The sequence below is a fragment of the Salarias fasciatus genome, chromosome 5, assembly GCF_902148845.1.
Source record: "Salarias fasciatus chromosome 5, fSalaFa1.1, whole genome shotgun sequence".
Lineage (NCBI taxonomy): Eukaryota > Metazoa > Chordata > Actinopteri > Blenniiformes > Blenniidae > Salarias > Salarias fasciatus.
Window position 1 is genome coordinate 23720022 of NC_043749.1, and position 27121 is coordinate 23747142.

The 27121-nt window shown below is 43.3% G+C and overlaps 3 protein-coding genes across 6 annotated transcripts in view; 1 reads left to right on the forward strand and 2 right to left on the reverse strand.

The window, feature by feature from the left end:
• The first annotated feature begins 851 nt into the window (after positions 1 to 851).
• edem1 (ER degradation enhancer, mannosidase alpha-like 1) lies at positions 852 to 7859 on the forward strand. The gene is made up of 12 exons (XM_030092737.1): positions 852 to 1620; positions 3187 to 3259; positions 3370 to 3473; positions 3788 to 3959; positions 4059 to 4242; positions 4316 to 4490; positions 4905 to 5025; positions 5115 to 5285; positions 5367 to 5440; positions 5539 to 5635; positions 6474 to 6659; positions 6745 to 7859. Exons 1-12 carry the CDS (start codon positions 1151 to 1153, stop codon positions 6832 to 6834), a joined length of 1917 nt encoding a protein of 638 aa, XP_029948597.1. The 5' UTR covers positions 852 to 1150; the 3' UTR covers positions 6835 to 7859.
• On the reverse strand, positions 4015 to 13010 carry gnat1 (guanine nucleotide binding protein (G protein), alpha transducing activity polypeptide 1). The gene is made up of 9 exons (XM_030092738.1): positions 12747 to 13010; positions 11747 to 11789; positions 11524 to 11665; positions 11280 to 11437; positions 11047 to 11175; positions 10805 to 10934; positions 10544 to 10697; positions 10262 to 10465; positions 4015 to 4047 (listed from the first exon to the last, which is right to left on the reverse strand). Exons 1-8 carry the CDS (start codon positions 12850 to 12852, stop codon positions 10275 to 10277), a joined length of 1053 nt encoding a protein of 350 aa, XP_029948598.1. The 5' UTR covers positions 12853 to 13010; the 3' UTR covers positions 4015 to 4047; positions 10262 to 10274.
• Positions 13011 to 14006: 996 nt separating this feature from the next.
• The window catches only part of sema3fa (sema domain, immunoglobulin domain (Ig), short basic domain, secreted, (semaphorin) 3Fa), a 49803-nt gene continuing 36688 nt past the window's right edge, over positions 14007 to 27121 (reverse strand). For 2 of the 4 annotated variants that reach the window (XM_030092735.1, XM_030092734.1), the window contains exons 9-19: positions 25984 to 26123; positions 24642 to 24756; positions 19537 to 19606; positions 18647 to 18791; positions 18313 to 18535; positions 17953 to 18041; positions 17772 to 17813; positions 17008 to 17165; positions 16806 to 16888; positions 16576 to 16709; positions 14007 to 16411 (exon numbers count right to left, since the gene is read on the reverse strand). In XM_030092735.1, coding sequence (XP_029948595.1) covers positions 15977 to 16411; positions 16576 to 16709; positions 16806 to 16888; positions 17008 to 17165; positions 17772 to 17813; positions 17953 to 18041; positions 18313 to 18535; positions 18647 to 18791; positions 19537 to 19606; positions 24642 to 24756; positions 25984 to 26123 — 1634 coding nt within the window. In that variant the 3' untranslated portion in view covers positions 14007 to 15976. The remainder of the gene's footprint in view (positions 16412 to 16575; positions 16710 to 16805; positions 16889 to 17007; positions 17166 to 17771; positions 17814 to 17952; positions 18042 to 18312; positions 18536 to 18646; positions 18792 to 19536; positions 19607 to 24641; positions 24757 to 25983; positions 26124 to 27121) is intronic. The other 2 variants (XM_030092736.1, XM_030092733.1) reach the window with 2 other exon arrangements.

Sequence of the window (27121 nt, forward strand, 5' to 3'; positions counted from 1 at the left end):
CACAGTAGGAAGTGAAGTCAGGTGCAAGCTGTATACACCCACACAGTCCTGATAAGAGCCCTTATCAGACGGAGTGAACGCACCTGTGCACGTCTTTAAATATTCCTGTCATGAAGGTGCTGAACATGTTCCTAAAGTTTCTGAGGGTAATGCAGGCGATCTGACATATGGAATATATTCTACCTTGAAAAAAAACTTCTTTTGAAGCAATTTTAAGAACAGTCGATTCACTTGGCCTGATCAGACTGCACTATTTTAGGAGTTAAATTTCTGCCGTTATTTTTGTGGTCTGTTATTTACACACGACCTCATGTTAGCTCTCGACATAAACGATTGGGTGTTGGTATTTTTGCTGTGTGAAGCAGTGGCTGATCTATTTCATCACAGAGATTTCTATTTATGCACAGGTGCCTTCACATTTGCCCTTTTAGCGATTTAGAGAAAGACATCAAACATATACACTGGCATTGTTGAAAATGAGTTTAATAGCAAACATATAAAACTATTTTCTGACATCCTGTTTGATTTTTTGTCATTGATTTTCTTTTGGTACAGATATTTAATTGGTTTCTGTACTTTTGTTATTTAGTATTTTATTTACATGCAGTGACACATGTACATCAACTTCTGTAATTAGCCAATTCATATCAGCCTGGATGTCCCCTTCTTCTAGATCAAAAAGAACATAACCAAGAACATTAACTCTTTACAGATTTTAACAACAAATTTGGTACCAGTAAGCTGCTTCAAAAACGATTTCTGTAATGCAGATTATTTTACATTTTTAAACCGTTTGCATTTTTTGCCTGCGCCTCTGTTTCAGTCTTGTGGCTCTTTTCTATTGGGCAACAACTCAAATAAATTAAGACACGTCCGAAATGCCACGAAACGTAACCGGTTGATTGACAGGCGCTCGTCCAATCACCGGACGAGCCGGCCTCTCCTAAGTGTGACGACACACGTATAAGGACCAATCACAGCGCAGGACCGGGGAGGGGCTGGCTTTGTTGACAGGAAGTGCGTGAAGCGGACTCGCTACCACAGCTTGTCTCGTAGTTTAATCCTGACAAACGGTACCTGTCACTTTTGTGCCTCGTCCCGGAGGTATGTGGACGTGAAGTATGCTTGTTCAGATCGACCCGAGGCAAAGATGCAATGGAGGTCGATCGTAGTTGGTCTGGTGGTCCTGAGACTGTCTGTCAGCTGTGTGCTGTGGCTCGCCTTCGGACTGGGACCTAACGTCAGCTGGGGCTTCAACTTCCATCTCGGATTCAACCTGCACAAATTAGACCTTCTTTTCAGGGAGGAGAAGGACGCCGACCCAAGGGGGAGCTCGTGGTCTCAGCGCATCCAGAGCCCCAAGCATGAGGAGACGGCGACCACCTGCCCCACGGTGGGTCGGGGGTCCCGCGCGGGATCCTACCTGAGCTTCTTTGACGGCAACAAGGACGAGTACGTCCGCAGATACAGCTCGTTCCCGGACACGCTGAGAGTGAAGATGAAAGACATGGCCAGAGACATGTTTTATTTCGGATACGACAATTACATGAAGTATGCGTTCCCGGAGGACGAGCTGAATCCTATAGACTGTGAAGGGAGGGGACCAGACGTGCTGAACCCGTGAGTCACTGACAACAGCCGCACCTGCTGCCGCGACACGCGCTTTCCAACTGTCCTCTGCACGCGCACACGCACAATTTACATACAGTTTGTAAACAAATGAGCCGGTAAGTGCTTTGGTCAGGGCTGCACCGGGCATGTGATTCAAAACAGAACAGCGTGTTTCTCCAGCAGTTATTTGATATTTGAAAGTGGTTTTAAAAAACCCGTTATCATTTTCACCATGTCCAGTTGGGCTGCAGGAGATGGAGCCATTCCCAGTGGACTGTGGGCCAGGGCCCGGTACACCCTGGACAGGTCACACTTCATCATAGAACAATCACAGACAGTTTTACTATTACTGATGAACATCAAGAGAATGTTTCTGGACTGTGCACAGGGAGAACATGCAAACTCTGCACAGGAAGGCATCAAAGTTCTAGGCTGCAGCAGGACTTCAAGGCGCCCCAGTTCTTCCTCAAGGAGCTGTTGGATTTGAATTGACAAACTTCTGATCCTAAGTGCACTTCTCGCCACTTCTCTAATTTTCTTATGCAGAATTTGATGAAATGTTTCATTCTGCATTTCCTTGTTGATGAATTTGTGATGCAGCTCTTGCTTTCACTTATTTCTGTCTTAAATTAAAAAGTTACAAGCTTGTTAAATGAACAAATACAGAATAACATCTCTGGTACGCCTCCATCCAACACATTCAGTGTGAAAGAACTTTTCTTCCTTTCTCATGTGATTTTTAAAACTTTGAAAAGTGACCGTGTGAAATTATCTGTCTGAGATAATCTGTCTACTCGTGCTGCATAAAATGAGGAATGCTGCTTCTGAGGTCAGTTGTTCAGACTCTTTTGTTGGTGAGATGGAAAAAGAAGTGGTATCTCATTCAGCTGCGCTGTCGCTCTCTGACAGAAAATGAGGAAACACAACAGCTTTCAGGAGAACAAAATTAGAGAATTGTATGTCTGCTGCTAAAAATCTTCTTTTTAATCTGCTCTCACTGAAACTGTGTTATTCAGCATTCCCACTAGTCTTCACAGAGACATCACTTTGAAATGTCTTCTTTTATTCAGATAAGTAAAGTCAGATTTCACATCTGAAAGCTCGGCTCTACAGACCGGACTAACAGATCTACCACAGAATAACAATGCTGCTGCAGCCAGAACTGAAACAACCTGTCAGGAAATGTGACGATCTGCAGTTCTCCTTTCCAAATGTAAGGAGACCCTTCAGTCATTTAAATTAGACATCAAGGAACAAATTGATTCGTTAGAAAGTAAATAGCATCAAGATTTTCCAACACTGAAAATAGTGTGTGCCGATAATGACACATTAATGGGGAGAGACCGATAAGTTTGTTTCAGTTTGCTCTCTCAGTGTTCCTGGTTTCAAATCTGACATTTCAAGAGGAACTTCTTACAGATAGTGGAAGTAAAGAGTCTGTTGTTCTCTCTGTCTCCTCTGCATGGATAAGAAGTTCAGATCACACATTATCACTTCAGCTTGTTGCTGGATTTTTAATCTCTTTACTCTTTTTAATGTTTTGATTGTGTTGTTGTCTGTCTGTGTGTGACGCAGGTCAAACATCAACATAAACGATGTCTTGGGCAACTACTCTCTGACACTCATTGACACCTTAGACACGCTACTGGTAAGTATTTAAAAATTAAAAAAAAGGATAAAACATTTTTGATGTGTATTTTATCATACAGTGATAAGTGTCATACAATCAGACTGATTTTCTTCTTTTAACTCCACCAGGTACTTGGGAATGTGACAGAGTTCCAGAGAGCTGTGAAGCTGGTTATAGATACTGTATCGTTTGACAAGGACTCCACAGTGCAAGTTTTTGAGGCAAATATCAGGTACTCATCAATTAATATCAAGCTTTTAATCTCACAGTAGATGTGACAACCTGTCTGGCTAAGCACTGAAATCATAACTGTGCCAGCATGAACTACCCAGCAGTGCTTTCATTATTTTTCTACAATTACAAAAAGATTTAACCATTTAGTTTCAAATTAAAGTTCAAATGAAAAAAAATATATACCCATTTTTGCATATTCATGTTAACTGTGAAAGTCAAAATCATGAGACATGAGATGAAAATGTCACAGCTGTGGCCATAATTTATATAACCCTTTGATTGTACAGTTTGTGTGTAATCTCTGTTTTGAAGGATCTTAGGCAGCCTCATCTCGGCCCACATCCTGCTGACAGACCCAAAGCATCCGTTTGGAAAGGTGGGCTTTGAAGGCTACGACAACGAGCTGCTGCACCTGGCTCATGATTTGGCCGTCCGCTTGCTGCCGGCCTTCGAGAACACCAGCACGGGCATCCCCTACCCCAGGGTGCGTCAGTCTGTGCTGGAGACACGTCCCGAGTACATTTTACCTATTTAGTCAAGTAAAATTTCCACTTGACAGCTTTACTCGGTGTCTCGACCGCAGGTGAACCTGAAGACCGGCGTTCCCGCTGACAGCGTCAATGAGACCTGTACTGCAGGCGCCGGCTCGCTGCTGGTGGAGTTCGGGATTTTGAGCCGCTTGATCGGAGACTCTACGTTCGAGTGGGTGGCTCGCCGGGCAGTCAGAGCTCTGTGGAGCCTGAGGAGCAATCAGACCGGTTTGTTGGGTGAGTACAAGCTGTGTGGTTATATCTCAAACTTTCAGTCTTTTACTGAGTCGTTTTGTTTCCTTTTCTTCAGGGAATGTAGTTAACATCCAAACAGGCCAGTGGGTCGGCAAACAGAGCGGCCTCGGAGCTGGGATGGACTCATTTTATGAGTATTTGCTGAAATCATACATCCTTTTTGGGGAAAAAGAGGACTACAGGATGTTTCAAGCTGCTTATGAGAGCATACAGAACCACCTGAGAAGAGGGTGAGCTGCACACTGAAAGACATGGTTGCAGTAGATTTTGTGTTCATAACCCTTTAAGACCAGAGGGATTACTCGACTGCAGAGCTAAATGCAACACGTGTACTAATATCAGTATTTTTGCAAAGCTAGGCTGGGCTGGGATTGATGAGATGAAGAGGAAGTGAAACTGTTTGTGATATTGTTTTTCGTAGTCACGTATGCAAATGGCCAACTTATCGTTCTTGACACGGCCATGTGATATCTGTAGAGCTCAACCACAAAGGAATGCAACACTTTCTTCCTCATAAGTAAACACTAAGCGAGGAACTAAACAGACACACTGATGTGTTTGGAGTTCTGTGGCGACTGGCTTCATGATGAGAGTGCTGCCAGCCGACACTTTGCTCAGCCCGGTTTTCTTCTGTGTGTTTCCAGGAGAGAGTCGTGCAATGAAGGCGAGGGTGACCCGCCCCTCTATGTCAATGTGAACATGTTCAGTGGGGAGATCGTCAACACGTGGATCGACTCACTTCAGGCCTTTTTCCCTGGGCTGCAGGTTGGATGATGCGCTCTCAGCTATGAGTGCTGTATGTTAGAACAGCAACGGCCTCAACCTCACATTTTTCACATTTTTCTGTCTGAAAGGTGCTGAATGGCGATGTAGATAACGCCATTTGCCTGCACGCCTTCTACTATGCCATCTGGAAGCGCTTCGGGGCTCTGCCGGAGAGATACAACTGGCAGCTTCAGGCTCCCGATGTGCTTTTCTACCCCTTGCGGCCAGAGCTGGTGGAGTCCACGTACCTGCTGTACCAGGTAACCGCACTGTCCTGGTTTTAGACAGAACTGTTATATTTGTGAAAGTACACAAGTCGATTTTTCTGCTACTGTCAACAGGCAACCAAAAATCCTTTCTACCTGCATGTTGGAATGGATATCCTTCAAAGCCTTGAGAAAAATGCCAAAGTCAGGTGCTGATCTTTTACATTTTACACTTCAAATAACATCACTCATGAGAATTTTTCAAATGCTTTTATAAATCCTTGTTGCTGGGCTGTGTTTATTGCAGATGTGGGTATGCCACTCTCCACCACGTGGTGGACAAATCCAAAGAGGATCGCATGGAGAGCTTCTTCCTCAGCGAAACCTGCAAATACCTGTACTTGGTGAGTTAAAGCCGGTCTGAAAACCCGCTGTAAAGATAAGTTATGTTCTGGAAGTAGGAATGACTTGAGATTAGGTATGCTGTGCAAAACAAGCTGTTGAGGTGGATTTTTCAGCTCCAGCAGTCAAGATAACACAAGACGGTTTTATATAGTTTCAGTTGTTGCTAGCATTTTATTGTAGAATCATTTTAGGAATGGTGAAAATGAATTTGTAATTTCACAGACCTTGAAAAATCATCTATAAATTGAATTAATTTATTATTATTTATAGAAACTTACTGTACATGAAAGCAGAATTTGTGTCAGCATTTAAAGTTTTTATTTATCGACTTGGGAACTTTTGGGAAGTCACATTTTAACATTGTTTTTGTTTGCAACACTTGACTTTCAGAATGCTTTTGTTTATGTATAATCTCAGAACCCACTTGCTGTACATTGTATTAATAATTTTCTTTACTTATCTGTAATGGCTCACAGTTTATTCTTCATGGTAGAAAACTGACATAATCATGTAACGTGAAATTAAAAACCAATGGTAAATGGAGCACAACTTTTTTTAAACAGACATCTGAATTGCGGTTGAAATATTTGCCTTTAGACCCAGAGAATAAATCAAAAGTTGATCAAAAGCTCATTGACTCTGTTAAAGATTATATCACAAGTTAAGAGGCCGAGAGTTCAAAACTTTGGAAGTTGGCAACATTATCAGTGGAGTAGTAAGTGCTCTTTAAATATAACCTGTCAACAGTTATTTTATTATGTTTTGTTAGCCAGATGCTGCCAGGGTTTCCGTCTGCACTGCTGTTGTGTGTAAAAACCAGCCTTTAATGCATTGCAGCTGTTCGATGAGGACAACCCACTCCATAAATCTGATAACAAGTACATCTTCACTACCGAGGGCCACGTCGTGCCTATAGACAAGCGCTTCAGGGAGAAACAGTGGAACGACTTCTTCCCGTGCGAGGAGGGAGCGCTGGCTGAGAGGGAGCCGCACAGCCCGCCCGCCCCGACTAACATCAGCAACGTAAGGCCTGCGCCTCGGCCCGCTCCTCCCACTACTGCACGAGGCTGATCTTAACGCCGAACCTTCCTTTGCGTTATCCCTGCAGTGCGACAGGATTCCAGAGGAGCGGCGCTACACTCTCCCACTGAAGAGCGTCTACATGAGGCAGATCGACCACATGGTGGGACTGTTTTGAGGAGCAGTCTGGGGTTCCTGCCTCAACGGGCCTTCAGCGCTCCTCCACGTCTGCAGATGCGGCGGCGGCTGTGGAGCCGCTCGTGGTGGAAACCCTTCTGCAACTTGCTTTGCTGTTCGAGATCCAGACAGGAAACAGGTGCTAAGTAAATTCTGAAGACCGTTTGATGGCGTACTGTGTTAAACTGAGACCTGGTGTGGGTATGTCAATGTGGTCAACAACCTTTTGCAGCAGCTGACATCCTGCATTCATTTTTTTTTTTTTTTTTTTTTTTGTAACAAAGTGAGATTGTTTTCGGTGGTTTTTACAATTACTGAGTTCGCGTGGAACAAAGAAAGTATGTTTGTGTGTTAGTTTATAAGCATTGCATGTGTGGGATTGTGTGGATGCATAATTAAAGCTACAGCTGAGCTGTACATCATCGTCATGTTTCTGGAAACAGTGCCATCTAGTCACACATGGAAAATGTCGTAACTCACAAAAATACTCGCCTCTAAGAATCTCTCTGAACGTGATTAGTGCCTCTTTGCAGTTGATTCACATGTATTAATCCGTACATTCATGCAAGGGCTGCAGGTAAACACACTTTTGCACACATTTGCAGAACGTTCCCCCCCAACATGTATTACTTTGTGCCTGTAGATCAATCCTCATCTTTTGCTTTTCAGAGTTGTTGAATCTCTTTCACTCTGAATATTTTAATTTGGCTGAATAGCAATATTAGCCTTTATTGCAGCAACAGCAGCTCAGCACCTGTCTTGGTTTTGTTTTGCACATTTCATCAAGTGAAACCTCAGCAAAGGTTGTTTTGTAACCGAGAAATAATTCCAACTGCTTCCTGCCTGCTGACACCTGTTTGATCAGGCTGCAGAAACGTGTGTTAACCTCTCAGGCTTCGACTTACACAACGTATTCTCATGTTCAAATGGATGTGAGTGACTGTAAGAGAGAGAGAGAGAGAGAGAGAGAGAGAGAGAGAGAGAGAGAGAGAGAGAGAGAGAGAGAGAGAGAGAGAGAGAGAGAGAGAGAGAGAGAGAGAGAGAGAGAGAGAGAGAGAGAGAGAGAGAGAGAGAGAGAGAGAGAGAGAGAGAGAGAGAGAGAGAGAGAGAGAGAGAGAGAGAGAGAGAGAGAGAGAGAGAGAGAGAGAGAGAGAGAGAGAGAGAGAGAGAGAGAGAGAGAGAGAGAGAGTTTCAGGATGATTTGTATAAAGTGCCTTTGGATCCTTCCGGCCTCTCTGGATGCTGTGCAGTACTTTTTAGTGTGAACAATATGGACACTGTTGCCACTGTTGATATTGCAAAAAAAAAAAAAAAGCGTCATTCCATATTTATGAACAGTTTTACACTGATTATGACAGCAAACTTTTTTTTTCTGACCTTATGAAACCAAGCCATACTTTTATTTTTTTTTGGTCAAAATGTGTTTTTTTTTTCACCATCTTGCATCTGCCAGACATATCTAGCCTAGTATTTTGTTTTTATTTAGACAGAAATAGTTGGTTGTTGCTTCTCTTAAGTGCACATCTTAACTATTAACTGTCATGTGGAGAGAACTCAGGGGTTAATAACAAACACCAGAATCAAAATAAATCTGTCTTACAATGTTGTTGCCTTTCATGTGTTAGGATAGAATTAGGTATTTATGTTGTAAATGTTACAACTTGGTCGTCTGGGGTCAGAGAATAGCGACGCTGATGCACACTGCTGCTGTGAATAATAACTCTTGCTCCTCACAGACAGAAAAATGGGCTCACCTCCACTGAGGTACAGTTTGTCTCTTGCAAAACATCCTGAATATAAATGTAATTTCTGTCTGCATCATTCAGTTACGTCTAAGCAAAGACCTTTCCTGGTCTGCGAGGAGACTGTTGGTTATTTTCTCATGTGCTGTTGTAATTGTTTCAGGACATATCTGAAGTTTCTGAGCCACCGTACCCCAATCATTTGGTGTTTTTTTTTTCTGTAATGGAGTACCGCTAATTTGACATTTTAGTATGTGTTCATATTCACTGTCTTGTTTGGAGTCAGATGCAAAGAAATGAACACCCTGGACTTTCAGTGCATTTCTTGCACATAGAACATAAATGGAAGCACCAGAAGTCTTACGGGACTTCACTTTTATTCCTGGACTTTAAAGTATGATGTTTTTTTTTTATATTATGTCTAAAGATATCGGCGCAGAATTGACCTTATGCTGCAGCTTGTTTTAAAGGGGCCACTACACTGTATGCAAATTCACTGTCAGCAGCCGTGCAGCACCACAGCGGAGCAGCAAGCATGGCTTTGACGAAAAACAGTTAAAAAAGAAAGAAAATCATTTGAGAACACAAACTACAAATTATAACACAAACCAAGCTGGGGTTTAAGGCAGATGAAATAAGATAAAACAGACCATTTTGTTGTAATTTGAACTCAGCCATACTTGCTGTTTTTCTCCAAAGTGAAACTACCCAGCTGCTGATGGTAGCTTCCTATTTATTCATTGTCTAACTGTGTAAAAAAAAAAGAACAGGGAGCGAAACCATAATGACGACCATTCAATTAATCTGTGCAAGACTAAACTTTCTAAACAGGTTTGTGACGATTCAAGGGAACCTGTAAAATTCAGTGAAGATAATAAATGACAGAAGATGAACAAGACGTTGCAGTGTTGCTTTTAATATGTGAAAAATGGAGGAGAACTGAGTTTTCTACTGAAGCTTTAATAACTTTAATCAAGGTGTTTCTGTACAGTCATGTCGGCTCAGAGGCCTTACGTTTGAGAGAAGGAAGTTCAAATTGTTGTTAAATACATCTAAAACTTAACAGTGTTCCAGTTCAACACGATATCGCCACACTCCAACAATCAACACAAGTCCGTTTCATTATATACATCGGCTCCTTTTTAACTATTGCATAAAGATGTGTTTTCTAATAGGTGGAGGTTGAAGTGCATATGCAGGTGATGAGGCCGTCTTGTCGGCTCTTTGCCTGAATACTGGCCGTTTACTGGAGCATAGAGGCGACGCATTAGCCTGAGATCTATTCACATTGACATATGTGAGAAGAAATCACTCAATGCTGACAGAAGCTTCGGATGTCTTAACTACTCATTGGCTGGCCCTCCAAAGATGAAAAAGGCTCGAGAGGGGAAAGGTTAGCGTGACTAAATTCCATCTGAAAACTGCATTTTCTGACAAAGAGTGTGTCTTCTAGTGTCAACTGACAAGAAGTCTTCGGTAAAATTTAGTTCTGAACACAACAAATTGATATTTCATGCGTTTGCTGGTTTGAAGATGGCTGTTCAAAGGGACGCGCTTCATCTTCCGTCCTCAGTTCAGCTGTAGGAACGTGTCGGGGCGTCAACGGCTCCCTGCGAATGACAAGAAACTGGTTAAATAGTCCATCAGTTTATCCCCCCGCTGCCACGTAATGCTCACGATTCCCACCTCTATTTGGCCCTTAGAAGAGACCACAATCCTTCAGGTTTTCTTTGATGATGATGTCGGTTACGGCGTCGAACACAAACTTGACGTTCTCTGTGTCTGTGGCGCAGGTCATGTGGGAGTAGATTTCCTTGATGTCTCGGCGCATGTTCAGGTCCAGGAACTGGACCTTGATGTAGTTACCAGCGTCTTCATAGGTGTTGGGACCTGAGCAAAGAAAACACCCACAAGTCTGAGTAACCTGGTGGGCTTGAGTCACTTCGGCTTCAGACTGTGTGAGCTGACCGTCATATTCGGGGAAGCACATGCTGAGATGAGCCTTCTTGATCTTCTCGATGAAGACGTCCTTCTTGTTCAGGAAGAGTACGATGGAGGTGGTGGCGAAGTAACGGTGGTTGCAGATACTGTTGAACAAGTGCAGACTCTCGTGCATTCGATTCTGAAAGAGAAGTCCATTGAAATTCCAGTGAGGACACTTCCAGGCACAGCCGCCGCCGCCGCCGCCGCCGCTGGAGACGAAGAACCTAATGTTTGAAGTTATCGTACCACTTCGTCGTCCTCCACCAGCACCATGTCGTAGGCGCTCAGAGCAGCGATGAAGATGATACAGGTGACGCCTTCGAAACAATGGATCCACTTCTTCCTCTCTGACCTCTGACCTCCCACATCAAACATTCTGCATGGAAACAGAAACGTGTTTTCATTGTGTGTTTATTTCTCTTGAGCAGTGCAGACCCACTTTCTGATTTATTGGTTTTATCCACAATAGAAACGTCACTCTGGCTCACCTGAAGTTGAGATCTTTGAAGGAAAACTGGGTCTCAATAATACCAGTGGTCTTCACTCTTGATCGCAGCACATCCTGCTCGGTGGGCACGTAGCCCGGCTGGATCAGTCGCTCCAAGTCATTCAGGTAGCTGTAGGTGAAATAAGAATGAAATCAGTGACAGAAGTTTTCATTTTTCAAATATTGAGGTCATTTGAAACCCAAAGCTTTTTCTTTTTTTGTTTTTTTTCTTACTATCCAGCGGAGTCGTTGAGCTGGTACTCTGAGGCTCTGTCGAAGCAGGCCTGGATGCCTGAATCCTTCCACAGGCGCAGAATGATGTCTGACAGCTCTTTGGGCATGGTGCCTTCCTCGATGGTGTCTGCAAGATGCATGAGTTTCCTGGCATCGTCCTTTCAGGGGCGATTCGGGAGAAAATGTTTTAATTTATTTGCCGGGAAAAAAGCACCATAACCTGCTGAGCGTCTGTGGTTGCTACCTGCTGATCGGAATGGCCGTAGTTAATGTTGAGTGTGTTCATAGCCTTGACGATGGCCATGATGGACTGCAGGGTGTTGCTGTAGATGATGGTGATGAACTCCAAGCACTCTTCAAGCGAGTAACCATCTTTGTGGATAATCCTGATGAGTGAAAAGAAGTCGTGTTACAGCAGCGTTTCTGAGTTCAAGAGGAGATATGCCAATCGAGTGCAGTTATCTTACTTCATCTGTTTGACGATAGTGCTCTTGCCTGATTCTCCAGCACCTAAAAAAAACACATCAAATCAAATATATGATAGAGCCATGTTTATATTCAGACTCCAAAGCTTTAATTTCTACATTATGACCTTTGTTTTCTGCTTTTATTCATGTTTTGCAGCCCCACTAGCTCATCATGTCTTCAAGCCTAATCTTCTCTGTTCTGTTGTCCATGACCTACATTCGAGGTGAAATGATGAATCTGAGTATGGAATAAAATCTGCAACAACATGGCAGATTTTCAAACTCTTCAATGCAGGTAGAATCTTTTAGGTTTCAAACATATTCATTTAATTAAAACCTTTCAATTCAGCTTGCTGTAAATACAGTAATTAGTGTATTATTTCATCCTTAAACATAAACAATGGCATTGAATCCTGAAAAAACCCAAAACAATCCACTGAGAGCAGCGTTTATTTGGTGGTTGCTGGAGCCACCGCCACTGGATCTGTTTGGGTTTTTTTGTTGTGACCTTCATGGTTAAGCTCATTGTGCCGGACAAACTGCTGTCTCAGGATTAGCAGAGGATTGCCCTGAGTGATTATCAAAATGTCCCAGCAATTAAGAGATGCAGATTATTAAGCCTTCACTGTATTCAAACAATTAGTTTTTTTGCCATTAGATAAGCCTCATGAAATAATGCAATTAGCTATAATTTTCAGAGTTTTTTTTTTCTAATGAATGCAGTCCACACATAGCAACAGTTCAGTCAGCAGCATCTGTTGGTATAACTTACCTCAGAATAAATTTGAGTATATGAAATATTTAGAGACACAAATGACCACTGATTGTACGAATCATCATTTCATTCTCAATTCTTCATAATAATATTAATAAGATAGGTTGATAAATTATGCATTTTCTGTTTTTAAGTCTTGACAGGTTTAAGGGTGAAGTTTAGTCTTACAGCATCTTCGCCACTGTGGCCCTCTGCTCTCCATTGACCCAGCTCATCTATCTTTACCTAGCAGCAGCAGCTTCACAGTTCTGGCATCCTTGTCGGCATCCTCCTTCAGCTTCTTCTCCAGCTCTCTGGAGCGTTTCTCCTCAGCACTGGCTCCAGCTCCCATCCTGCTCTGCCCGGCTTGGACCCCTCTGCTTCTAAAGCCAAGTGTCAGGAACTAGATGGAAGCAGGTCCGAGCTGCTTGCCCACGCCGTCCAACTGTCGCCTTCAACCACGCAGCGGATGAGTCAACCGCCTGCAGCTCACACTGGAGGATGCTGGAGTGTTTTCCTGTCTTAGGAAAGGATTTTGGGCGCCGTCTCCCCACCTGACCGCCGGCGGCCAATGGGGAACAAGGACAGGGGTGTTTCAGGGCAGAGGTGTGAGGAGAAGCAGACATACATCAGTGGAGGAGTGCTCTAACCTTTAGGGGGACTTTGCTGCGCTCAGCGGAAGATGAACATCGGCTCAAGTGCTTATCTCTCCACGCTGCTCTCAGGGTGTGTTTAAAACAGATGCATGAAATAGTTTGGTTGTTGGTGCTTTACACGGCTGAGAGCATGGTTCCCCAAATCTACTCCTCACCAGGGACGAGACACTCATCAGATCTGCGTTACGACCAGTGTTTTGGTGCTTTGAAGGGAGACGATGAGATTAAGCTTTGCCAACAGTTATACAAAAAATAAAAGCTCCAAACGGTGCAGCCAAGACAACAGTCAGCTAATTCTGCCAGTGGGATGTAAAAATCAGACCTCAAGCTTTCGTTCTGAACATGAAGAAAGACAAACTGAGATGTCTTTGTGAATACTGCAGACTGAGTGAGCACCGAAGTGCTTAAAGAGATTTACAGTTTCACCTGACAGATCTTATTAACCTCAATCTGAAGCTGGTTAAGGATCCTAATCTACTCACTTTCAATTAAGTTTACATGTGTGTGTCCAGTCCACTGAACTACATTTCTCTACGCATAATCTAATGATTAGGACTCCCTTTTCTTTCAGTATTCAGCCCAGTTAAGTCTATATCTGTTACTTATTCATTTGTTAAGTTTGTTGCACTGATGCATGTTATGCGTCTCTTCTATGTCTGTGAATTCAGGCTGAAATCAGCAGGTACATTAAAGAACATGCAGGTCCACTGAAATGCAGGATAAGTTATCACAAAAATAAACAAGCAAGTCGGTACATCTACAGAAAACCACTAACGAAGGACCCTTGTGTTGTTCTCAGTAAAGTGCAGTACATCCTTGCCAGCCAACGGCAAACAGAAGAGAACACGTGTTATTATAAAATATAGAGCTTTAATTTATTAGTTAGCAACATTGATGAGGAAGAAAAGATAGTAATTTTTTTACAAGTCATTACAATACCACCAACTGTGCATATCATACATTACTTGACCTCAATGACCCGGAGTAGTCTGCCAAACAGAGAAAAGGAAATAGATGCACGTGTAAAATATATGCAAATTAGTTTTGTGATTTTTTTTTTTTAAGTGAGAGAGAGAGAGAGGGAGAGACCGAGAGAAAGAGAGAGCGCATGAGAGAGAGAGAGAGAGAGAGAGCGAGAGAGAGAGAGAGAGAGAGAGTTCACAATCTAACCTTTCAGCATTTCCCACCATTAAAAGGTGTGAACACCATCTATCTCGCATTGGCAGTTATTTCCATTTCCCACAACAAGAAAGACATTCACTGACATCCACAGAAACGTACCATTTTAGACAAATACCATAAACATACACTGTACATGCCATGCACAATAAAAATCCACCCCTCTGAAGATTTTGGTAATGTTTTCTCTTCAGGTTTTCATGGGGATCAGCTTGTTGCTGTACACGTGACTCCTTTCTTTAAAACTGTGCAGAGATCGCTCGCTGCCATAGTTGAGTGTGAAAGCTATGGCACGCGTGACGCAGGGTGATGCTGCACTAGCACCAACGGTTGGTTCAAACAGGCCTAATAGTCCCAAACACTGCAAATGAGGACATTTGACACGACTGACCACACCAGTCGTTTTCATTTTTGTGAAACTTGTGTTAGGAATGCAAACTTTGGACTAATTGAGAAACTAATTTTAGCATATAAACTTCATGCATCGCCTTGATGTGGATTGTACTTGAACATGTGTACCACAAACGCAGGTGAAATATGTACTATGCGTCAAAATCACCGATTTGGCAACAAAAGGTGCTGTCTAATATTTTTCAAATCACAAACGGTCACAAACTCACATATAGCTGCCTGCTGGAATATCTTATCTCAGAAAAGAGAAAAGAGAAGGCAATGTCATGTTTTCAGTTTTGGAGTCATTCCAAGACTCCTTTTCTTCCCAAAACACAGCTTATCACAAAGATCACGTTGGTTAAGAATACGACACTGAGATGTGATATTCACATATAAACAGAACAAAACACTTGGCAGCAACTGACGTTCGGAAGAAGTTGGGTGAGCGAAGTCGCATCTGAACTCGAGGCCTGGCTGGACCACGTGGTGAAAGAGGAGACGCCTCACTGGCCTCACAGCTCCAGTCTGAGGGCATTTCTCCCGTCCGCTCCGGTGAAATGCCCTTTTAGTCATGTTTCCGTCAACAACTTGAAGTTTGTGGTTTAAAAAAAAAAAAAAAAAAAAAAAAAAGGAAAATAAAAAGGAGAACAGAAAAACAGACATACAGTAGATAGTTCTGATGAAGAAGTTCAGGGAAGCTTGAGAAAGTCGGGGAGCTTTTGACCTGATTTTTCAGCTGAAACACTGAATACTGCCAGCAGTCAATGGATCCCACATGGTCGCCTCCAACAGTTCATCGATACGCGTCCGAGCGTCTCTCTCCATGCACGGATGCTCCCAATGTCATTGGTTTTTGTTGCTGTGTCTCATTAACAACAAACATAAAGATATTCTCAACGTAATAACACATTGTAATAAACAATAACACTAACAATATTAATATAATAACAACAATATTTGCACAGTTTTTATCTATTCACAAAAAAACATGTTTTCTAGATAGGTACAAAGAAATTACTTTTTACAACCTACAATAAATATTGTGTATTTTTCCCCCCAACAGTAGAAACTGTTTGACGCTGTTCGCACCGTCTGTATTGTTCTTTGTGATAATTTTCTATTTATATAATCTGAGAAGAGTCACTCCCCGAAAATGAGGGTTGCAGTGTTTCAGAGGTCGAGTGAAAAGGTAGACAGGAGGGAATCCGAATCCGAATCCGACGGGACGGGACGCGCACGCCCGGCTCCTCATGTCTCGGCGGGAGTCGTCTGCTCGTCGTGATGCCGGCGGTTGCGCGGCTTCTTCTGCTCCTTCAGCTCCTTCAGGCTCTTGGCCTTGGCGTCTCCCACGCCGCCGCCGCCGTCTCCGAGCTGCCAGTAATCCTGGCAGTACTGGTTGATCAGCCCCATCTCCGGCTGGCTGAGGATGGTCAGCAGGTCCTTGTACTGACCGGCGCTGGGAGTCCAGGCGCTGGACTGGAGCGGCGGGAGCGCCGGGCTGCCGGTCTCCACCAGCACGTTGTTGACTGTGCGACTGGAGAGAACCACAAGCTGCAGTTTTACTAGAGTGTGCTTGAAGTTCTTCTCTGTCGACGTGCACTGGTAGATGCCGCCGTCCGAAGACTGAAGAGAGCGGATCAGAAGACCCTGATCCGTTTTCAGGATGCGTCCCTCTGATCGAATCTGGAGTGGACAGGACAGTGAGAATAAAAAAAACACGAGATAAATTAAACTACTGGAAGTTTTTGCTTCTTCTACGCAAATGAGAAAGTGATCACAATGAACTAAACTTGTCGTGAAGATTCCTGGTGGAGAGAAACCGAGCAGGAAGTTCGATCTCAGCTCACCTCTTTCCTCCGGTCGCTGTTTTCCTTCTGCAGGTGCCACTTCAGAGAGACGTGAGGAGACCTGGCTTGACACTCCAAGAACGTGGTGCTTCCCTCCACGCCGTACTGGACGGTCTCCAGAGTGTTCTTGTTGGCTGTGAAACATTACATGACATATATTTAAAATTTCTCTGGGGAAATAAACATATTGACACCACAGACCGTGTGGACTGACAGTCAAGTGCACTTACTGTTGGAGTTATAACCTCTGCACTGGCGGATCGGGTTTCCATACTTCACATCCTGCCGACGACTCCGTCTAAAAGGGTCGGATCAACAGACACAAATACAGAGATTAACTTCAACAAAATCTGAAATATATGTTTATAAATGAGTAGGGTATCCAGATAAATCCGTGGCATGCAGGCCTGCTTGTACTATAATGAGCCTCACCTCTTCTGGGAGGCGGAGTATCTGGAGCAGGACTTGCCATCCCAGGCGCAGTACGGGTCCCGGGCCAGGCAGCAGTCAGCGCACACCTCGCCGTACACATCGCAGCGGTGCAGGGCCAAGTGGGTCACACCCAGGACGGATCCCACATACAGCTGTTGCTGTTAGAGGAGAAAGAAACAATGATCAGAAACTTAATTCACTCCATCAAACACATTGGGTAAAATTACATTTAACCAGTTTAACAAGATCAAGTATGAAGGATGAAGCACCAAACTCAATTGCATTCTACTCAACTTGGTTACATCCCCTATTAAAAGCGATATTTTACATGGCTTTTAATAAACTAATATTCTTGCTCTGCATCAGGAAAGTTCTACATAATAATGATTCAATTTGTGAACTTTCAACACACCAAAGACAAGTAAAGGTAAAACAAAGCAGCTGTGATGAGCGCATTGCGCAAAGTAACTTTCATTTGATTCATTAGTTTTCAAAGAGTTTCTCTAACACCTTCATCTTCACTACTGTGGACAGAGCATTCTGGAACACAAATAAATAAATAAATAAATAAATAAATAAATAAATAAATAAATAAATAAATAAATAATCGAAACAACTGAAAATCTGAAAATACAAATAAACAAACTATGTTGTCCTTTTAAATTCATTTTCCAGCTATATATGGTCCTTTGGGGAAATTTAAAAACTGATACATACTTCATCATGTCACATAATTTAGAAATTGTGTTTAATTGCTTTCTTACCCGTTTTGATGAAATCTTCATTGTTGTGATCGGAGTGGGGACCTGCAGTAATACAGATAATGCCAATGTTAAGTGAGCATCATAAACCCCACCAAAAGCCTTTTTTTCATCTTAGAGGATAAACAACGTAAAAATAGAAGGCTAAAGTGACAGAAAAAATAACTAAAAATGCAAGACTGGCCTTGAAAACCTCCACCTCCTCCAACACCAGCTCCTCCGTCTGCAAGTCATCCCTTGGCAGGACAATCACTTTCTGGACTGTTCCCCGATCTGAAAGATCCAAGAGATACTTGGCTTTGATCAAGCTGCTGAGCCACAGAGCCATGGAAATCTAACTTTGGCTCCCTAATCTGTAGATTTTCAGTTTATTGTTACTCAAAGTATCAACAAACTCAAAATATTCAACAATCTGATGAATTCCTGTGTGAAAGTTGGTTTGTTTGACTTCAATTTGACAAAAGACTTCAAACAACAGCTTTCAGAGTATTAGATTAGTCTGGGGTTGTTGGGAAATGACACTTTTTGGCATCATAACACTGACCTGTTCCCAAGAAAAGCACCTCGTAGCTCCCGTCAGCAGCCGTCACTTGGTCCACAGCGATGGTGGTGAATTCATAGTCCACGTTGGTTCTGACCACCAGGGGGCGCTTGTGCACCGGGTAGACGGCGTTGTACATGGTGGGGTGGTTTCTCATGAAGTTGATCACCTCATCGGGGTAATCTTTGGTGGATTTCATGTTTGGGGTGAACGTGCCTCCGGGACACTGTGGAGAAACGGAAGCCTGCGAGTCAAAGCCTGTTTCTGTGCAGCGATACTGCGAGGCGGAAGCAGTGTCAGCAGTTTCAGATGTTTTTTTTTTTTAAAATGTGCTCACAGTGCCAGGTCGAGGGTAGGGGATCTTCCCAGTGTATGCGACCCACTGGTAGTTGGGCCCTTCCTTGTGGGCGAACGGGCCGTTGAACACCATCCGGATGTCGGCCATGGAGTAGACGCACACGGCCGAGCCTTTAAAGACGGATCTGGAGGAGAGCAGGGGAGAGACGGCAGGTGAACCCACACAGGCGGCGGCAGCTGGAGGATTCAGAGTGACTCACTCGCAGAGATAATTACTGCGAGCGCCCTCTGACACCGCCGGGATCTTCATCCACGTCGACTCATTTTGCAGCGAAGCGCGGAAGCGCTGCGACGCGCCGCCTCTCAAACTGACTCGAGCAGAGTCAAGCTGTCTGACACACTGACATACAAACACCCACGTACTGCACAGAGTGGCCGGCGTGCAGGCCCTCGCCGCCGTGTGGTGGGTGTGCTGTGTTTGCAGCTCGTGTCACGGGCCCCTATCATTAGCACGCCATGTGTTTTTATCAGCTGAGGCCTGAAGACGCCGCCGAAACAATACCGGCGTTTGTCTCCTCAAATACATTAATCAAGGCATGTTTATTATGGCTGTGTGGGAACCTCGGCGTGCCCGTGTGCCGTCAGGATCTCGGTTTACGCCCCTGCTCAGTTGTCTTGAATTTTAATGGCGTGCAGTGAATGACAACCCGCTATCAAAGCTGACCTACGTGCAGCGACGTATTCCCAGTCAGACTGTGAGAGAAGTGAGACTCCCTCTGGGCTCCGCGTTCGCTTTGTGCTTTCGTCTGCGTCACCGGAAAGCCAACGCGGCATTTCAACATCACACACCTTCGGGCTCAGTGAAAATGACAAGGAAACCGAAACACATCCCGCAACAACGTTAGGAAGCTCGTTGGAGCCATCACTCACCCCGAGACGGAGAAGACTCCGTAGATGACAGGATTCTTGGTGTCTTGAGTCGGCTGGATGTAAACATCCCCTAAAAGATATTTATAGTCATTAGTCACAAGCATGAACCATTAAAAGTGACAACCAGTGCTCTGCACTGATCACAGTCACTAATTACTTCAGCTCAAAGTAGCAGTTACTCCAAAACCGAGTTTCCTTCCGAAAAACACACACAGGATTCATAATAATATTTCATAGCTGCATCCGTCCTTCGCTCATCGTCTTTTGGGATTGGCCGAACAGGATGAAGCAGTCAGAAGAGGAAGGCTTCAAAATAAAGACAGTTGGTAAAATATAATAAAACTGAATGGTTAACAGTTAACCTGTGACAAATGGACTTTTTTCAGCCTCTTTCAGAAAAAAAATTACAAAGAGTTACAATTTTGAGGCTTCAAGCTTGTTTAATTTCCAACAATTAAGTTATCTGAATATTGGAAATAGTAAACTATGTTCAACATTTCCAAGTTATTTCCAACCCTTTGACTTTGATGTTGTTTTAATTCTCATTTGTCGACTCAAATGCTTTTGTGTTTTTATAATTTTTGTATGACATTAAATTTGACCCATTACGGCAACAAAAGATTATGAATATTCAACTTCACTTTAATTTGGTAGTTTATGTGGGAAAGTCTTGTTTTATTGAGAAAAAGTTTTTAATTATCTAACGGCCAGACACTTTAATCCCACCTGGGTCCAAAGCAGAGTAATTGTAACAAATGGAGACTTTTTGCTTCCCTTGAGGAGGGATTTAAGGGTGAGTTCCCCATGAACCGTGGTCACTGGAGCCTCAGTGAGATCCTAAACCCAAACGCTTCCAGAGCTGAAACTACAGTTCCTGAGTCTCAGCAGGGAATATCAGTGAAACAGAGATCATGGTCAAAACATGACTTTAATAGGAGCCATATGCATCCAGTGACCATGGAGCTGAGGCAATCGTGAGGCCTGCGTATCCTCTGATAGTTTAATGAGACAAAAATGAAAAGAAAAACAATAAAGAACCAAACTGAAACGAGCTCTCGGTAGACAAGCAGGGCGGAATAACACTTCACCTACAATAAAGTTTCGTTTAATCTCCTGGACCGAAGGGAAATTTTTGAGAAAAAAGAGAAACTCAGGTCAGCCGTTCAAAATGACCATGAAAAGTTAAGACAATGAACACCAGATAGTCAAAAGTCCTCAGAAAACACAGATTTCCGCAGTATCAGTTTATGAACAAGAAATCCAATCCTTTTCTTTATAAAAGAAATCCGTCTCTGAGGCTGAAAGCACGACATTTATCCCAGACATAATAGGAATGTGGACCCGTCTGCACAAATGCTGGAGCACATTTACACAAGAGGACCTGAAGGTGAATGTAATAACACACAATTCTGATCCATGCGTCTCGGGCTTTACCCAACATGCACTAGACAAACACGAGGAAGCTTAACTTCACGTGGGTTGCATGAAAATGTCTTTCCTGACTCTGCAGGGCTGCAAAGTAAACAAGTGTCCTTTGATCAGGAGTTTGAAATCTTTTCAGTGTTAAAAGAAAAAAAAAAAGAAAAAGAAAGAAAGAAAAACTTGCATGCCAAGGTATGAAAATGACAGGTAATGGCAGCTCACAAAAGCAAAAATTAACTTCTGGCAAACAAAGTAGGAATTCATAACCCATCTGACGCCAGTTTGACAGACCTCCTGGCTATAGAGGGAGCGCAGTGAGAAAGAAAAGAAATAAATCAGCAGAGAACTGGAACGAGTTGCATCACTCTAACTTTTGTCTGTGATGTGTCAGATCATACGGAGTCTTTGTGGAGGGCTCAGCCGCACGTGAGCAAAGAAACATCTCTGCTGCTGTGAGCGCAGAGAAAAACGCAGAGTCGGGATAAAAAAGCCTCTTCTTTTTTTTCTTTTTTTTTTATAAAAAAAGACAAAACAGAGGATGAATTATGCATTTGGTAAACAGAGAGGGAGAGAAGGCTGTCAGATGAGTGGATGCTGTATCCTAATGTCTCCTTGATATGGACTCCAAGAGATGAGCAGCTGAAATATGTTAAGTTGAATCAACTGAAGTCAAAAATCAGTAAAACAAGAACCGGTGACTCGACACACATGTACAAAAATAACAAAGACATTTCAGAAAAGGTAAAAATAATTTCTGTCTTGCAGACATTTTGATCTCTCGCTCGTCTCGTTTTCTCTGCCTCTGTTCTCCTCGTCTCTCCCGGCTGAATCGCCGAATGCTTTCTCTTCTGTTAGCCTCGCCATCTGAACCCCCTCCACTCTCTCCCCCGAGCCCCCAAGCAGCCACTCCGAAGCCTCCGCCGGGCTCCATCAGGAGCGGCGGCGCTGGAGACAGAGAGCATTTCCAGCAGACCGTCTGTGGTTGTGGGAAGGACGACCGCAGTGGGATGTTTCACTCTCAGTGGCTTCACCGCCGGCGCTCATCCGCACGGAGGCTGCAGCTGACCTGCCGCTCTGCGGGCGCACGGCTCAGAGTACAGCAGTGCTGACACAAGAGTACTCTGCTGCCACACACACACACATCCACACACACACATAGAGGGCTGTTAATGCACGACAAACACGGGCTAAGCCTCTCCTCAGCACAGAGAAGAGATGTTGCTATAGATTCAGATCACAGCTGCGTTTGATGCCCGGTCGCCGGGTGGATTATTAAATACTAGTGATATAACAACTTTCATGTGCAGAACTCAGATGCGAGTCCGCGTGCAGAACAACTTTTAACAGGGAACAAAAGGAGACAAAGCGTCTCGGACTGGATTTCCATACTGCATTTCATTATGTAAATGTGTCTAAATGATGATGCTATAATGATGTTAATTTTTTATCACTTTAAATGACCTGCTTCTTCTTAATATTTAGGTGTTATTTTCATAGTGATATTTCATTAGTGAAATATAAAAGAGTGAGAAATCACTTCATGTGTTTTCTGAATGCAGATTAATTTAAACCGGGCCTCGCAGTTTGAGTAGTGGGCAGCACTGTAAGCTCACAACAAGAATGTTCCTGGTTTGAATCCAAGTTGGATTTACAGGCCGTTCTTTTGTGTGTTTGCGTTTTCTCCTCTGTGCATATGTGCATGCATGCATGGCTGGGTTTTCGCTGGGCAATCCAGTTTCTTCGGCCAGTCCAAAACCCTGAGACCTCTCTCTCTCTCTCTCTCTCTCTCTCTCTGGTTGCCCTATGATGGACTGACAGCCTGAACAGGGCCTTTCTCCAGAAGATCACCGGCATGTTGCAATACTCTGCAATATGTGATGAATTAAAATGACTCAAAATGAACTATGATCTTCATATTGCTGAACATAAACATCTGTACTTTTCTCCTCACAGGTTTAAAAAGAAAGCTTAATTTTTTAAATGACTCACATCATGCCAACATGGCGTTTCTAATCCACAGTAAATCTATGAGACAATAACACATAAAACAGACATCTCTTCAGCGAAGACGAGGTTGCAGGGTGGTGTAGTGGTCGGCGCGCTCGCCTCAGTCAGAAATCCACAGTATGAGACACACGCCACAAAAGACGGTCTCGCTGAGTATGACAACTCTCATAGCTTGTTTGGCTTTAAGAGAGCGAGACAGCAGCGATTACGAAGCAAAGTGCCGAATGCTCTTTTCCAATCATCATCTTTTAGGCAAATGTTTGAAGCTGTCAGCTTTAAGACTGAAAAGAACCATTAGAAATGTCCCTTAAGGGACCACTGTTTACTTTAAATACATTTCAGAATATGTATTTGCTCTTCAGTGCACAACTTTAAAGCATTAAGGATTTATCCCCAGTTGTTTCATTTACTGGAGCATCTGTACTCGAGGCGGGAACATGTGCATAAAAGCCATCAACCAAGCTTTATCTCCAGTCATTATGTTTCACTTGATGGATTCAGCAAAAACTACTTGTTTGCAGTGAAATATATATATTTTCTGTTGACAACACCTGTCGCTATAATTTTAAATAAAGCAGAAATGTGGGCCTAATCCTGCCACATAAGTGAAAGTCAGAGAAGATGATCCACAGGGGGTTGGACGGATCCCAGCTGCTCATCACTTTGATTGCTGTACATGAGTGTGTACATTTCTGCTATTATATTTGCTGTTTTCTATAAAACTGTTGATGGCGCTCGAAAGCTCCTGCCAGCAGAGGGAGGATGGTCCCTTTTCCAGGACGGTACCTACTTCACACCAGTCATGTTAACGTTCAAAGGCATACACATGTCAAGATTAACATGTGTGAGCAAGTCGTGCACTAATCTAAAGCCGCAGCTTTCCTGGGAATCTTCGCCGTACATAAGACGAGACGTGCTGAACGCCGCTCTGTGTTTCCCCTGTGTGCTAAGCTGCTGCCTCTCTGACACACACACACACACACACACACACCTATATTTTCATACCTAAAAGAGACATTCATTTCAGACTCATCCGTAACTGCAGCTCGCCGAACTTGTGCGTAAACATCCATCCACTGTCTCTGCCGCTTTATCCAACCAAGGATCAGAGAGTGAGCGGGAGATTCACCCCTCTGGGAAATAAACTCAGAGTATAGAGAGAAAAGGCCCTAAGGAACGGATATGAACCATGAACTATTGCTGTGAAAACACGAGTGTGAACTACTAAAACCGTCTTCACCTAAAGCTGTTATACTTAAACTGATATACGTCCCTAATAGAGTGACAACTTCCCATGATACCAGTCTGTGAAAACACACACAGGTCTCCACACTATATGCTCAGACATCTGAGTTTCTGTGGATTAACATCACTGTAAAGTATGCAGAGTAAATGTGAATACAGACCTAGTGAGCTTTAAAACTTTAAAATAAATGAGGTGTAGAAAAGAAAGAGAAATGGAAAAAGTCACCATCTAAATGTCTTTTTCTCAGTATAAGAAAAAGAAAATAGATATTTTAATTTTTGCACTGTAAAGGGGCATCGTGGGCTATTATAAACAGGATGTAACTAGCACGAGGTGTAGAAGATCTAAAGATCAAAGGAAACAATGAAAGATGCTTTTAAAGGCTCGGGGATGGAGGGCGAATCTCAGAGGAAACAATAATTCAACTCACTCAGTTCATCAAAGTGCGTCTCGATGCCGTCTGCTCCAGGCACGGAGCAGATGAGCCGAGCTTTCAGAAACGTGCTCCACTTGTTGACCAGACAGCAGTGTCCGCCGTCATCGTTCTGCAAGGCAGACACACACACACACACACACACACACACACACACACACACACACACAGTAGTCATCCTCACGCCACTCCAAAAACCCTTCAGCGGGATGAACAGGACCAAGGCTCTGACTAACAGCTGTGTGAAACAACTGGCTGGAGCAACTGCGCTGGATGTGTGTGAATACAGATGAGCTCTGTGTCTCATCTCGTCTCATCTGCAGCAGAGGTCAGCCAACTTCCAACTACTGAAGAGGAGAATCAAGCCTCCAAGACAATGAATCATGGGCTGGACAGCAACACATTTTCAATTCCAAAGGGTTTGTGGGACTAGAAGAAATAAAGCTTGTGCCTTTTTTTTAAAAAACGTTTCCAAACACCCTATAAAAAGGCTCAGTTAGAGAACTTCGCTGGGAATATTGGCGAATTGTTTCAATGTTTTCCAGGACTTGCAAAAAAATGGTGAAATGTTATTTCCACTTGCAGGAGGACATTCTGCTGAAAGCAGCACTCTGTGCACGCTCCGGCTCCCGGGTGGACAGTGAATCACATTTTCTGTGCAAACACAAACTCCAAAACACACAACACTTTTAACACCTGGAGGCGAAAAGCTGGTCCAGTTATGTTGTCATCCACCAAAACATTAAGACGAGAAAAAACAACACCTCTTTTCTCTAAATGTGAGTGTTAAAATACTCCTAATTTCATCTTCTTTTTCATTTCCTCCTCTTCAGTTCCAGAGGTAAAGATGCAACAACTGAAATGACAATCAGCCACAAAACATGCATGCTGGCATTTAGCTCCAATGCTTCCAGAACGACTGAGGGTTAAATAAGGCCTGTATTATATTTGTTTGGATCACAAGACTTTTTTTTGGAAGTCCTTTTAAAGATGCTTTGAAAGTTTTGATCATTGCATTATTATTACAGCACTGATCAAACACAGTTCTGGCTCTGCGTGGATGTCAGTGCCACTGTGTATACAGACGTAGAATAAAGTAAACCGTGCCACTCAAACATTTCACCCAGAGCAACAGAAATAACAGAAAGCCGTCCAAACCGAGCTGGAGACTCAAACAGCAAATATTTTGTTTTCTCACTTGAAATTGATGTGTTGTAGTTTTGTGCTTGACAGTTTACGGTGATGATCATGGGAGACTTCCTTTTTAAAACCTCAAAGAGACTCAAAAGCAGGCACCACCGTGGAGACGTGTAAACCTTTCCCTGGTGCGGTAACTCACCAGGCAGATCCGGCCGATCCTGGACTGGGTCATGGGACTCTGGCCCATCTCAGAGGCTTTCTCGCGGAAGAAGAAGTAGAGTTTGTCATCGTTCTTCTCGGCGCTGTCTGGGATGAGGTGTGCGTGGACGAATGTGGGATCTGCAGAGAGGAGCAGAAGCCAACAGCTTGTTAAGACGGGTTCTGAGTAATGAAAAGCCACCTTTTCTGTTTTCTTTTTGAATAATTGCAGTTGTAAATCATGCTGTTTGCAATGACCTGTATTTTATAGAGCTGCCTGCTCCTCACAAAAGTCCTGGTTAAAGCTCCCGCATGAATACAGACGCCTCACTGAGGATCTCTGGTCTGAACACAGCTTAATATGAACACAGAGACTTGAATCGTTTTTTTTCTGTCGACCCCCGGGTTCTTCTAACTCTGCCCCTGCAAATGTAATTATACCAACAAACAAACAAAATTGATTCTAAATTGTTGCTGAGAATAGAGGCATTATAAGCCCAGCTTCACCACGTCCAACCCCCTCTGTTTTTTTTTTTTTAATAAATTATAGGTTTACACAGTCCAAACAATAACAGCACACGTCCATATTTTGCATATTAAAGCACATTTTGGCAGGAATAATTACCCCTTCTCTTCACTTTAGCCATTAGGAGACTTCTCTCTGACATGTACTAAATAATGTGTGACAAAACGCTAAAAGTGACATTTGGAGTGTAGAGCAGTGCTGAATCAATAGAGCGTTTCATGAGCGCTCTATCAAATGGACGGCTGATGAAGTTACAGCTGGAATGTCTCTGTTCCGGCTTTCTTTGTGTACTGTGAGCACTGGGCAGTGGTGGTGAGGTGCCTTTAACTGAAACACTACATTATATCCATTAAATATAAACAGATGTGCGCAGAACAAGTGCTCTGATTTTTTTTTTTTTTTTTTTTTTAAATTAACACAATCAGAATTGGATCTTTTTTTGGCAAATATCAAAGGAAGGAATAACACGTTTCTGTTAACGTGGGTATTTCAACACAAATGTAATTAAGTTAATTTTCCCTGAAAGCAGCAGACGTGAAGCGAAACACCGAAGAGCTCTTTCTGTCGTGGGTTTCAAAGCAAACCTCACCATTCAAGCACAAAACCCTTCAAA

Excerpts from the sequence above, each read along its gene's own strand:
- gnat1 (XM_030092738.1), bottom strand. The coding sequence starts at position 12,852 with ATGGGAGCTGGAGCCAGTGCTGAGGAGAAACGCTCCAGAGAGCTGGAG. Across the intron at positions 11,666-11,746 it reads ACTATCGTCAAACAGATGAA|GATTATCCACAAAGATGGTT; the intron begins GTAAGATAACTG and ends TTCACTCATCAG. Across the intron at positions 11,176-11,279 it reads CTCAACGACTCCGCTGGATA|CTACCTGAATGACTTGGAGC; the intron begins GTAAGAAAAAAA and ends TTTCACCTACAG.
- edem1 (XM_030092737.1), top strand. The coding sequence starts at position 1,151 with ATGCAATGGAGGTCGATCGTAGTTGGTCTGGTGGTCCTGAGACTGTCT. Across the intron at positions 3,960-4,058 it reads CGGGCATCCCCTACCCCAGG|GTGAACCTGAAGACCGGCGT; the intron begins GTGCGTCAGTCT and ends TCTCGACCGCAG. Across the intron at positions 5,636-6,473 it reads CCTGCAAATACCTGTACTTG|CTGTTCGATGAGGACAACCC; the intron begins GTGAGTTAAAGC and ends AATGCATTGCAG.